We start from the raw sequence: 14,589 nt of genomic DNA on the forward strand, positions 1-14,589 counted from the left end.
TGAACGATGCTATTTTTTATCTTTTTCATGTAATGATTGTAATATTTTATATGTTGGATTTTTCTTTTTCCTTGAAAATCAATGTATTTAGTAAATTTTCATGTTTGAATTAGAGGCTAATTTCACGAAATATGATTTAAATGTGTAGTACAAAAAAACTAAAAGTATAAGGACTAAAGTCAAAAAAAAAATAACAGGTCTTTTGTATATTTGTGCAAAGAAGTTCATTTTCATCAAAAAATTCTCCATTAACTTATTTTTTTATTCTTTTAGTTTTAGGATTTTATATTTCTGCCATCTACTTCATTTATTTTATGTTTTAGTCTTTAAGTGGAAAATATATAGAAAGTTGTCGAAAAATAAAGACGAGAGAGAAAGTGGTCGTGTGATTATATTTCAAAACTAAAAAAATCGATCTTGGTGTCATTGAATTTCTTTTGATGAGGAAAATATCATTGAGGTGTTTTTAAACTTTCATCTCACTATAAAAAATAGATCAGGCTCAAAAAATAATTTTTAATTCAATTTAATTTTGAACTTTTTGACCTATCTAAGAGTGTTTTGAGGTAAAAAAAAAAAAAAGTTTAATTAAATGTTTAGGGTGTTTCTTAGGCGTTGAAATGGGTTTTTGGATCCCAAAATTTAGACTTCAACTTTTTTTACATCAAATATATATGGTTAAAATCTTTATTAGTAGACGATGCATCATATATTTACTTTTTTGAAAAATAATATGGTGGATAGCATGTCGCCCACTCTATTAAACAAAAAAAAAACCAACAAGACTAGGTGTATGTGTTTGGTCTTGCATTTCAATGATCACGTGGACTTATTTTTTATATAAGCCCTGCACGCTAGTCCAACCATCCAAGCCTATATGCCTAGCTTTTTTTATACAATTATTTTTTTAATTTGAGTTAAAATTCATTATAAATAAAATAATTAAAATTAAAACTCAACCATGTTGAATCTACTCGGCGTGATCTATTTGACTAAGCTAGCACAAACGCAACCCACTCATCCCTTTTAAAACCCATGGCTCCCAAAAGATTTTTTGGTTTAATGTTATTTTAATATTTACCTAACTTGATCAGTCTCAACAATGAAACGATGAATTGGTCTCAGTGTAAAATTTGTGTGTTAATATTGTTTTGGATTGTTATTTTGTGGACGTTGTTTTTCTTTTGTTTTTCTTTTGTTTGGTTTTGGTGAAATTATATTATGTGTTGAAGCTCTTATGTTTTCTTGTCTGTGAATGTTTGTTTGATATTTCCTTCTTGTCATGAGTTTGTGTTACTAAACGTAAAAAATGATTTTTTTTTAATTCATTGTTTTTATTTGTTTTAAGGATGGTGGCTAGAAAGGAAAACTAAATTATTTGTTTTACGATGCTTGTGTACTATATTATTTGTTTTGGAGAAATTTAAGTTCAAATGTCTACGTTAACTGTTTCTCGGCTTCTTCAAATCTACGATCAGTTACAAGTACATGTTAAGGTTGTTGTCCAAGCATCATGGAGCATCTGTACCATGTTGCAGGGACTTCTAGTTGTTACGATTGACCGTCATCGGCCCCTTCTTTCTTCCATAAAGAAAAGTCTATGAATATCCAAAAATATTGTTTTGAAAAGAGGTAGACCTTCTTTAAACAAAAATTATTGAAGATTTTGCATATAAAATTGAGAATTTCTTAGCCTCTCTCTTTTTCAATTCTTGAAACCTCAGTTGAGTTTATATATATATATTGCAAATGGGGGGAACAAAGAAATTAATGTCCAATGTACAGTACCTAATGTGACGTCCTTGTGGATCACCAAATATATAATTTATTACAATAATCTATAAGAGTTGGTAAATTAATTACAAGAAATGCAAGTAGTATTGATCATCCTCAAGAGATTAGGATCTTTGAACTCAATCATACCTCTCCTGAACCATGGGTTTGTTTTTCTCGAAATCATAAAATTCATTAAAAAATCGTAAGAAATCGAGGACAGAATTTTCGGTGGTATTTTTGTCATCAAATTGGTGCATGGAGGTTGATTAATTTCTTATTTTTTTATGGTAGTTCTTCAAGAAGAACACAAACTCAACTCATATGCTATTAAATGAAAAAAAAAACACAAAAGAAAAAAAGATTGGATTGCTATGAAGAATTGGTTTAAATGAAAAAACGATGATTTAGATGTTGTCATATGAAACACTAATGTCTTATGAAGAATTGCTATTTGTTTGGCTTCAAGTATACTAATTATTTTATTAAAAAAAATAAGGTCAAAAAAAGGCACCCCTCTCTCATCGTGTTCTTGACCTAGAGGAAATGTTTTCTGCGTATTTACATTTGAGGGAATTTATTATTATTAATATATTTGAATCAACGCGTAAGATCCAATATTTGATATTCTTTCGCAAGTCAAGAAAAGGAGTTCACACCTTTTGTCGACGGCTTGGATTTCTACCTACGCTGGGTTGCAATTCGTTGGCACGACTTTACAATCTTGGAATGCGAGTAACATTGTGTTCTCCCATTTCTAACCTTTAATACTCTTATTTCGCTCTAGTTAATTCCTAAAGTTTTAATATACAAAATGACTTGAGCCCTTGACTCCCTTTCTCAAACATTTCTAAGATTAATTTCTGAAGTTTTCGTATACAAAATGACTTGAGCCCTTGACTCGCTTTCTCACACATCTCTAAGCTTGATTCAGTCCATTTTCGCCTCCTAGCACTTGCTATGTTTGGGAACGCGGTGAAAACCGCGTTTCTAAAATATTTAAATTTTTTATTTTGTTAAAATTTAATATATTTTATATATTTTAAATTGTTTTGATGTGTTGATATCAAAAATAATTTTTAAAAAATAAAATAAAAATTATTGACATACATTTCGACACGAAAAATTATTTAAAAAGCAACCGCAACCACAATATCAAATAAACTCTTACTTGTGGCATTAGTCTGGCATATAAGAAAGGGTGTTAATCTAGGATGAACTCTAAATGCATGTACTTGTATGTGTCTTGACGAAATGATTGGAAATTCTGAGCTTTGAAACACGTTTTCCCACTAGAAAGTATGGTATAGTATATGGAAATGACTCCTGCTGAATTTGACGTAGAACTTGTAGTCTAGATATAAGTTCTCAAGCAGCATAAGAACATGAAAAAAAATCCAAATAACTATATCAGAATGTGCCTGTGAAATAGCGGCATGAAGTCTTGACAATATCTGAAATCAATACTAGCTTATATTGATATATATATTAAATTAAAAACAAGTAATAACAATCGGTTCAATTCCAAATATTTCAGAGTAGAAGCAAAATAAAATGATGGAAACACTGATGATGACTAACGCAGTGAAATCAATGCCATACAGTTGGTGTGAATTAGACTTTGGAGAGAAAATAATATAAAAAAAACTTAGAACTTTGAATTCAAACATTGAATTCTACAAGCTCAATTTTATAAAAAAAAAATTGATTGGTTGTAACCAAATGAGAGATCTCCAAATTAGATCTTAATTAAAGGTGCTATACCGACTAATTTTGTTATTATTTTTTATTTTTTATTTTCTAACTTGTTTGTGTGTTTTATTGTTTTTATTTTTTTATTTCCTAATTTGTTAATATTTATGTCAATTTTAAGATTTATTTAACGTAAATATTTTAGTAAGACAAATTACTCAAATATAAAATATTCATCATTGAACTTTAAAATTATATATATGTTATTTGTGCCTACTGTTTTTTTTCCTTTTATTTGTGCCTACTATTTTTTATTTTTTATTTTTTATTTTTTTCCTGTCTGCGTCCATTAATTGAAAGGTTGTTTTCACCTAACTTGTCAACCACAACATATGTAGCCCAATATCCTTGAAAATGATAGGTTCTGTTCTTGTAAACAAAGCATCACAATATCCTTGAATTAAATATCCAAACCATTAAAAACATTAAAAAAAAATCAGCATTACCCTATAACCTCGACTTCTATCTATCAAAATAGTGTGATTGTAGAATCCTTAACATTGAGTTTTTGAACGCGAGTTGGGTCAGAAGACTCATGATCGAGAGCAAGTTGATGTTTGGAAAAACATGAGTTTATTTGTTTTAATAAAAAAGAAAAATAAAACAAAGCATTTTTGTATCATATGTGCCTGAGTTAAATTGGTTAGATTTTACAAACCAGCAATACTAAATTGAAAATCTTATATCATTGTAAAATCTTTGGTAAATTATTTTTAATATATTAAAAGACTTTCACCCTTGACCCCTTTGCAAAACTTAGTTTTATATTTTTATTTATTTCATAACTTTTTTTTGCTATATCCTTTCTGTTGAACATGTCAATCAAATAGATTAATCAAATTGATTAATTTATTTATAAGGTCACAATCAAGAACTATGCTTTAACATTGTATCAGGGAGAGTTGTTGGAGCGACCCCCTTTTTATCTGTCGAATAATAATTTAAAAATTTAAGTTATTAGGTAAGTTTATAAAATATAATTTATATAATTTTTTAATATTTTTTTAAGTAAAAGTTATCAGGTCTTAGCCTCAAATATAATTTATATAATTCTCTAACACACCATCTCAAATGAAAGCCTTTTGAGTATGAAACTTGCACAAATTCACATTATCTTGTACTATTAATTAAATTTTAATTAGAAAAGAGAATTAGAATTGTGAGATTTGAACTCATGATTGTTTGGTTATCAAGACTTTGATACGATGTTAAAAAACCAACTCATCCAAAAGTTTATGTTGTTAAATGAGGTCTCAAGATATAATTTATATTTGAGCTTCAAACTTGTATAGGTGCACACTACTTTGTGCTTACTTTTTTTTTTTAATTAGAATAGAAATGATGAAATTTGAACTCATGACCACTTATTCAACAAATCTTTAATATCATGTCAAATAATTATCTCATTTAAAAATTTAAACTGTTAGATAAGGTCCCAAAATATAATTTATATAATTTTCTAATAGTTATATATGTTATGTCAAATAATCATTTTATTTAAAAATTTAAACTATAGTTAAGGTTCCAAATTATATAATTTTTTAATATATGTATATATATGGGAAACTTTGGACCTTAGAAACTCGTTTTTCCATTTCAACATTTTTTAAGATACTGTACGGAAATTACTCATACTGCTGTCTGGTGTTTTAAGGTAAAGGACGTGAAGTCTAGAAATAGATTCTCACGGCCGGAGACGATGAGAAGTATTTCACAGAAGTATCAGAATTTTTGTTTGAAGAGAGGGACATGGAGTGCTGATGAAGACCAAATGTTGAGAGCTTATATTAAGAGATATGGCATATGGAATTGGAATGAGATGCCGAAAGCTGCTGGTAACTGTTAATGATTAGTACTTGATTTCAAAATGTTACATATAGAGGCAAAACGCAGTGAAATTTTCTTCTTATTCTTCTTCTTCTTCGTATTTGCCTCCATTTGTAGGTTTGTCAAGGTCAGGGAAGAGTTGCAGGCTTCGTTGGATGAACTATTTAAGGCCGGGTATTAAGCGTGGAAATTTGAGCAAGGAAGAAGTGCAAACCATAATCAAGCTGCATGAAATGTTAGGAAACAGGTAAATTTATAGATATTTTTAGCCGAGGCATGTAGGCATGTAAGTTTCCTTTTCTTTTTATGGAGCTCACCTTTTCCACAAGTTCATTGAGTACTCACAGCTCATTTCTGATCTCTCCTCTAATATGATGACATACAATTCTTAGGCATTTCATGTCCATAAAAGTTATAAAATCCCATTTTATCATGAATATTCTCATATTGGTTAGGAGTCGAGAAACCAAGACTGCTAGTATCTCATAAGAACTAGTTTCAACCTCTCTCTCTCCAAGAGATACAATTAATTAAGGATAAGAGCCTTTCATCTATGAACAGATGAAACAATAATTAGGCCTCTTGATAGGCGCCAACCATGTTGCAGATTGGTAAGCACATGGTGATGCTCAGTACAGCTATTTCAAAACTCTCACTTTACAGCTTAACAATCACTTTATGGTAGTAGTCAATTGGTATATAGAAACTGTACGCATAGTAGTATTTTATCATCAATTCAAAAGAATAATTACATGGCCCGGCTGCATAAGATCAATAATATTTTCTTCGTCTTTTTTCATCTATTTCAGATGGTCTACAATTGCAGCAAAGTTGCCTGGAAGAACGGATAATGAGATAAAAAATTTCTGGAACACCTACTTGAGGAACCGCTTCAACAACAATATTAGTAATACTGCAGTGCAAGCACCTAAACTGCAAGGAACCAGTCCTGTGAATGACATCAATGAAAACCAGCACATGGAGGAGAATGTTGGATCACTTGAATCCTTTGGAGAGCCAAGTTTCTGGGATCAGCCATTTTCAATGGAAGCTCAAATGTGCAAGGTGGAGGATTATGGTGAAACATACACAGATGAGATGTGGGTCCAAGAATTGTTGTCCTATCCAAATGCCTCCCACAATTTTGAATGCAAGCAAAGGAACTCATCTGACATTGATGTTTCACTTCCCACAAGTCCAAATATATTGAATTCAGATGAGTACTCCTCCAACGGTACACTCCCGATGTCACCAATTATATCTACAGATAATTTCTCATCATCAAGTTCCAATCCTGTGAATGACTTCAATGAAAACCAGCACATGGTGGAGATTGGATCACTTGAATCGTTTGGAGAACTAAGTTTGTGGGATCATCCGTTTTCAATGGAAGCTCAACTGTGCAAGGTGGAGGATTATGGAGAAACATACACAGATCAGATGTGGGTCCAAGAATTGCTGTACTACTAAAATACTTACCAAAATTTTGCTGCTGGCCAAGAGTATTGGATGCATTGTTTGAATCAAGCACATGGAAACTAAGCATAGCGTATGTTTTTGCTACTTTCAAAGTGGCCTACTGGAAAGTCTTAATTTCTCGATGCATATACATAATAGAAAATGTTTGAAAGACAGCGCGCTGTTAGCTACCGTTTAGCTATGGTGCCTAACTGCGCCTTATGCTGTGATACCTGTAGGCTCTTCAGTTTTTAGATTCCGATTGGGTGTCTATAATTTGAGATAACATATGGTTTTTTTTTGTTGGCGTATTTCGATGGTGTGGGATTTAGTTGAAATGTCGTTCTGCTCTTTTCTCTTCTTTTATGCTACTGTTGGTTATCTATATGATGTTTCTGTTCTCAGTTTTTTTAGTATTCAAGTAAGCTGCTAGGTTTTTGATGGTTCATGTTCGACCCTGTAAGTGTTTAAGAAATCGTTGAAATTATGTTTTTTAAAAATTTAATTTTTTTAAAATATTTTTAGATTGTTTTGATATATATACTAATGTAAAAAGTTAATGCAATTCGAAATACAAATCAAAGTTAATACCGCACACCTAAACACTCCTAGATTTTATCCTAAGATGTTCGTGGCCATGTCCTCGGTGCCACTGCATCGGTATTCTTGATTGATGTTAGGACTGGATTCTATATATCTTTGTCAGCTATGTTGTATTTGTTCTTCTTTCAATGTGCTCCATGCTAAAATTATGGCTCTCGTGATGTTCAGACGAAAGGTTTATGATGCTACGTCTTTTCTTTCATAGCCAGGTATTAAGCAACCTTATCATATGTAGATTGATTTGTGAAAATTTTATATTTCATAATGTGTTTATGAAATCGAAATCAACATATATGCGATCGATGGGATGCCGGGGAAGATGGTCTCCGATAACATTAATTTACGTACACACAGATATGTTGTAATTGGTTTATGGATTTAATTTAACTTCAATTTTTTTATACATTGGTATACATAGTAAATTGTGTTAATTTGTTGCTGGACAAAATTCTATAAATATGTGCAGCATATTTTAATTATTACTTTTTTTATCGGATTGATTAATTATTACCACTATAATATCTTAAACATTCATACTGTCTTTTCCATTACTCCTTTCTTTATGAATCCCCATTCCTATTTATGTAGAATATTGAATTTAATGGAGTATTTTTCCATATTAATTCAGTATGCAGTAGCGAAGCCAGAATTTTTTAAATGAGAGGGAAAATTATTAATAAATATTTGATATTATATATTATACAGACATGTATTATATAAAGAAATTAATTTGAAATATATGTACCAACTCAAGTCAAGCAAAATTAATTTAATAATTTTTAAAATAAAACAACTTACATTATAATTGTTCTCTTTAAGATTTTATATTTTAAAACTGCTTTATAATGAGTTTATTTTTAATTTCATTAAAAATATCTTTCTTAATATATATAACAAACTTTTATTTATCTATTTCTAAATCTTCCAAAGATTACGAAAGTTCTTGGCAACAATTCTATGCCGACATATGATACATAACATTTAAAATCATAGCTTAAAAGAATTGTCACAATTTGATGTTGTTCTTGCTGACTTATTGTTTTGTACAAGTAGATTAAACATAAATATTAAATATTTTCTTTTTAATTTATATATTATGTCCCTAATTTTTTAAACTGTCATGTACTTCACTTTTAATCACTAGTAAAGTCATCACCATCATCTTTCATATAAAATTCATAGCAAAATACTTATCAATTCATCAAAATTCATTTCACTTCATATTCATTAGCATATAATATTACTCATACATATATTAATTCAACAAACCCATAAATTATTATAAACTCTAATATTTTTAATAACTAATTAATATAAAAAAAAGAAGCTAATAATTAGTAGCTAACAAAGAAAATTAATCATGTAAAGTTATTATATTAATATTTTAATATAAAAATATTTTAAAAAAAATTAAAGAGACAATTGCCTCCTTTTACACCTATTTGGCTCCGCCACTGTCAGTATGTGTGACCATCTTATTTCAATTTCAATAACCCTTTTCTCCTCTTTCTTTTCCCCTCCTCTTTTTTTTTTCTTCCTCTTCCTTCTCCCTTCTTCCAATGCCACCAAAAACTTAGCCTCTTGATCTGTCTCTCCACCGTAGAAAATCCTCTTTCTCCCATGAAATACATGTACGAATAGTAAACACATTTGTAGTACATGCATGTTTTAATAGGTTACATGATTAGAAAATATTTTTTCAATTATGTTAATTTGAAAAATAATTTTGGTTATTGCGCTAATGTGAGAAAAACTCATTTAATCACAGTTAAAAAAATTTAAATAAAAATAGTGACCAAACTAAAGGTAATGGAAGTAAATAGTCACCGAAATTTATCATTCATGCCACACTAATGACATGTATAAAAAGTAAATGAATTAATCTTGAAGGATATAACTCAACTGGTTAGGTTCTAGATTTGGTCTCTAGAAGTCACCAATTCGAGTCTCACAAACTTCAGGGTCACTGGAGATTTACATGATCGTTAACTTTAGAACCCGTGGGATTAATCGATGTGCACGCAAATTGACTTGGACATTCACGTTAATTAAAAAAAAAGTAAATGAACCTTATTTATCTATAAAATCACCCTATATTTTTCTTAATCATCGAAATTTTCATTGGTTTCAGTTTATATAATAAGAGATAACTCTCACTTGTTGTATAATAATTAAATAATTAACGGTTATTGAAACATAATTGAATAATGTATAAAAAGTAAATGAACCTTATTGATGATGTATATATTGCCCCAACTTGTTTACGAGAAAGCATTAGATGGTAGCGTGGAACTTTCGCTGCCAATACTATGGTTGCTGCTGCGAGAGTCAGAAAGCACTGGACCATCTTTACCTGGTCTTTATTTATTAATTCGATTTGGTCTTTTTAAATTCTCTCCACTTTCTTTCTTTTTTTATTTCCTTTTTTTTAATAACAAATTCTCTCTACTTTCAACGCAAATCACCGGAGAAAAAATCTACTGTGCTAGTCTGCAATGAAAACATGTCCTAAGTTTCCAAGAATTGAACAGATCGTCACCTGATCATGTCATCAAGAAGGCTGACCTTGACTTGTTGGGTATTTAATTAATGACCAGATATAATTAATAATTGTAAAAAAATCATTTAATTTAAATTACGATCACTTCAGCTATGTGTTACGCACTCTTCGTTGTCCTTTTACCATATTCTTCCACTATATGTCAGTTTCCTGTCTCGTTGAACGTAGAAAAATCAATCCTCAATGGTAGGAAAATATAATATATAGTTAACAATCTCATAATTAAATCATAATTTGATGTGGGAAAATTGGTTTTTATATGATATTTACTCATATTTAGAATTAAGATTTCATTTAAAAATATTCTCCAAAATAAAATATTAATTTGTCTAAGATTAATTGTAAATGAATAAAAAATAATCTTAAACAACACTTGGTTGGTAAAATTTTTAAACTCGAAAAGTCTTCATTCCACATTTAAAGATTACAAAATATTTTTTTAATAGCTTATACAAAGGTTTCCTAGAAAGTAAAAATAAAGTTTGTAGGGTATCAATGCTTTTAATTAAAGAAAAACGACCTATTCAATACAGGCTTTGCATTAAAAACACACGAGCACTTGACTTGGCTTGGGTTTGGATTAATTTTAAAATAATTAAGTACAATGATCATATGAATTCCTAGATTCAGTGAGTTTTTCTATCTGACCTATACGGGGATTGACAAAAATATGTTAAGATACATTTTAAATGGGGTAATATATCTTTTTATTTTATAATATACACTGAAAATATTATTATACCATTGAATTCAATTTTTTTTTTTAAAGCTTGTGTTTAAGGGCATTTTAGGTTTTTTAATGAATAGTTAAATAACTCACATGCCCTTACATCCTTTTGTTTTATAATGCATAATTAAAACATAGTTATATCCTTGGATTCAATTTTTTTAAAACTTTCATGAGCGTTTTCATTTTTTTTTCTTTTTTAATAAATAGTTAAATGACTCAAATACCATTAGAAATGGATTTTTCATGCATTACATTCTAGGGTATTTTTATAATTCAAATATTTTTGCAATTATTGGGTTGGTTTAGGAGCAATTGAGTGATATTTAGACCTTCAATCTAATATTATCCATCCTTTTAAAAAAAATTGAACCTTATTTTTTTAATTGTTATTTTTTCTTTTTAATTTTTTTTTCAATTTCATCATTTGATATTTGATTTATTGAAATTTGAGCTTTATGATTTTTCAAGTTTGGTGCTTCCGATCAAATGGTTTAGGCCACAGGTTTTATATGCTAACATGAGTTCATGTGGTTTTCTTTATTTTTCTTTTTATAAGGTTATCCTAAACTCATGATATAGCCTATAGGTTTAGCGGGTTGACCCGAGCAGGCTAGGGCTTTTTTTTTTTTTATAGTTGTTATTTGTTTTTTATTTTGTATTTTTTTTCTTTAATTTCATCATTCAACATTTGATTAGTTAAAGATGAGACTTCGATGTTTTTCTAGATTTTGTATTTCAGGTCATATGCTTAATAGTTTAACATAGGTTAGCATTATTTTTTTAGCATATTTTCTTTTTCATTTGATATTGGTTTTTCTTCTTCGATATTGATTTTTCTCTTTCTTTAAAACACAATTGCGTCACCTGAATATTATTATTTTGCTAAAAAAAAAATTATTCGACCTGCGTAGATGCATATGTCACATAGCTAGTTTTACCTAAACTAGGTTGAGTAAATTGAGATTTGTTTTGAATAACTTGTTCAATCCTAAAACTACACAGTACACTTCATTTAAAGCCATATCATTTCTTCAAAAGAAGAGACTTTTTTAAAAACACAATTGAGTTATTCTCCAATATTATCAACCATTTATTTTGGCAAATGATTTTATTTTAAGAAATTATATTAGATGCAGTGCTTGTTTGTCACTACAGTAGCTTCTACTTTTTAAATTGCTTTTAAGTTATTTTTTATTTAAAAATATATTAAATTAATATTTTTATACATGTTTTTTTATAGTTTTGATATATTGGTATCAAAGATTTTAAAAAAACAAATTCTAAAAAAAAATATTTTAATATATTTTCAATTAAAAAACATCATGATTACCATAGTCTATCAATCATTAAAAAACTATATATTTTTAAAGACAACATACATGGAATAATGTTTGTACTCTCACATGATGAAATATGGTTCTATCGAATTTTATTTATCTAATATAGTTTATGTAGACTAACTTTATAGACTAACTTTATACAATAATAATTCTACTCTCCTTCGAGGATAGATAATTTTGGTAGCCGAAGGAAAATTTGAAGGTAGAGCATATTTCTAAGACAATATTTGGGTGCATTAAAATTAAGTTTTTTTTTTTCTAAAATATTTTAAAAATGTACTTTCTATCGTTTTTATATATTTTATATATTTCTAACTTTAATGTTTAAATTCTAAAAATTAAAAGAATAAAAACAGTAAATATGTTGGACTGCCATATGACAGAGCATTTTTCCGGACCTCTTACTGGTTATTTGGGAATGTGGGCTTCCCCACTCCACGTTATTGCTAGGGTTATTACTCTGTTTGGGCCTTCAGGACCCTCTTCTTTCTGGAACAGAAAAAAGCCTTCCTTCTAAAAAGTAATTCTTACTTTTGTTTTACTCTTTGTTTATTATTCTTTTTAATAATAAAAAAAAAAGGAATTGGAACCAACTTAATTAATGGATGCCTCCCTTCAATTTCTTCATCCATAATAGTTAATTGTTGGGTTTCAAAATTCAAAAATAATAAAATAAAATTATTTAGAAATTTCTAAAATTTTATTACATTTAGAGTTGTATAAAATTTACTTGAATATCTGATATTCTTCGGTTATGATTAAATTTTTAGAGCTCATTTAATTGTCTAACCTTCAACAATAATCCACACGAACCATCAATAAGAATTCTTCTAAATCCTCTATTTAGAAGAGAGAGATTTGCAAAACCTAAAGTGTTAACTCTAATTTTATATTTACGTAATTTTTATGTAAAAATTGTTTGACATAACTTTTTTTTTCTCCCAAAATAATAGGCTTAACTTTATATTTATAGGAAATCTTAAAAATCCTATAAATAAATAAAAATATTAATTTTCCCTTTAAATAATATTCATATATTATTTAAGAATAATTTTAGAAATTTAATCAATCAAGTCTCTCCTTAATTATTCATGAACTAGAATTATAATTCATGAATTAAATATATTATGTGCTTAATTTCTAAAATTATTTTCAATCAGGTCACAATTGATTAATTATTCCAGTTAAATTTTTGACTAATGATTCTTAAAATGTGTGATTCACTATGTTCCTAATATGTTGACCCAAATATAAATTATAATTCTAAATAAATAGAATAAAATAAATTAAATAGTTTAATTTATTATCAATTGAATAGTTGATTAATTTATATTTGAAGATTAAGTGCACCATCTAGCAACGTGTTATGATTCTCTAATTTACCTAGGGTACTGATGAATCCTCTCTTAATCACTTAATCACTCAAATATCTTGATATAGTTTATGTTATATCCAATGTCTGTTAATTTGTTATATTTACTAAGATAATGTGTAATAAGATCAAAACATAATACTTTCTATATAAGATAATTTAATAATCTCAAGTTTAAAAATCACCTACATAACTGTCACATGAATCTTTTCATAAACATAGGTGATATTTCCATATGGAATTCTCATGCAGATCAATTCAGTGTATATGTTATGTAACAAGTATCTAAATATTAGTTTTAGGTATTTTTCATATCTCAACTTATGAGATCATTTGTTTCTTTTCATAAAGAAAAAGAAAAGAACATAATATGTATTAGTCTCAACAATGATAATTAATAAATATCCATTATTAAAACAGTATTGACTAGGAACATTTAAAAACAATATTTTGATTAATTCGTAATCATCTTACTTTTACTAACCATATAATGCATTTTATGGAATATAAGTTCAATATTATGTATCAAATTTTAATGGAAAAATAATATTTAAGTTTTTTATTTATTAAATAATTCCTTATTCTTCATTTAAATATGAATTTCTTGTTCAGCAAAAAAAAAAAAATAGTTTTTTTATTATTCTTCCTACAAAACACCTTTTTATAATTTCTATTCTAAAACTCTAACTAAATACAACCTAAATACATATTTTTATAAAAAGGAAACTTATAAATTATTGATTCAATGGCACACAATGTTGAAAATTAAAGTTCTCCTATTTAATTATTTCAATTTTAAGATTGAAAGTAATAAATTTTTAATCGATCAGGTAATTAGATGTATCTTAATTAAAATTAAAAAAAAAATCAAGAGAGTGAACTCTCTCAACCGTTCTTGGCAATAGTTAATGGTTTGTTGTTTATGGTCTTCGTCAAGTTTCTTGGAGGTTGAAAATGATGACCTAAGCAGAACTTCGTCACTACTACTCCGTCGCTATTAATTTTTTTTTAAAAAAAACCTTAAAAGTACTGGTTCTTACAAAATCTTTAATGTTTTTTTTCTGAGTTTGATGCCTCTAACACGTGGCTTTACTCTTAATGCGTAAACGTACTGGGTTTTCTTTTTTATTGAGAAAAAATCATTTTAAACTTACATTTTCACCCTAATTTTTTT

At 28.2% G+C, this 14,589-nt stretch overlaps 1 protein-coding gene across 1 annotated transcript; it reads left to right on the top strand.

Moving 5' to 3' along the window:
• The first annotated feature begins 5,167 nt into the window (after nt 1–5,167).
• Nucleotides 5,168–7,112, top strand: LOC7495278 (transcription factor MYB14). The gene is made up of 3 exons (XM_002317218.4): nt 5,168–5,360; nt 5,470–5,599; nt 6,162–7,112. The coding sequence occupies exons 1-3, from the start codon at nt 5,225–5,227 to the stop codon at nt 6,820–6,822; spliced, it is 927 nt and encodes a 308-aa protein (XP_002317254.2). The 5' UTR covers nt 5,168–5,224; the 3' UTR covers nt 6,823–7,112.
• Nucleotides 7,113–14,589: the final 7,477 nt, after the last annotated feature.

This window comes from Populus trichocarpa, chromosome 11, assembly GCF_000002775.5.
Source record: "Populus trichocarpa isolate Nisqually-1 chromosome 11, P.trichocarpa_v4.1, whole genome shotgun sequence".
NCBI classification, from domain to species: Eukaryota; Viridiplantae; Streptophyta; class Magnoliopsida; order Malpighiales; family Salicaceae; genus Populus; species Populus trichocarpa.

Bases quoted from the DNA above. Each gene is read 5' to 3' on its own strand.
- LOC7495278 (XM_002317218.4), top strand. From the start codon at position 5,225: ATGAGAAGTATTTCACAGAAGTATCAGAATTTTTGTTTGAAGAGAGGG. The intron at 5,361-5,469 runs GTAACTGTTAAT...CTCCATTTGTAG, and splicing joins TGAGATGCCGAAAGCTGCTG to GTTTGTCAAGGTCAGGGAAG. The intron at 5,600-6,161 runs GTAAATTTATAG...CATCTATTTCAG, and splicing joins CATGAAATGTTAGGAAACAG to ATGGTCTACAATTGCAGCAA.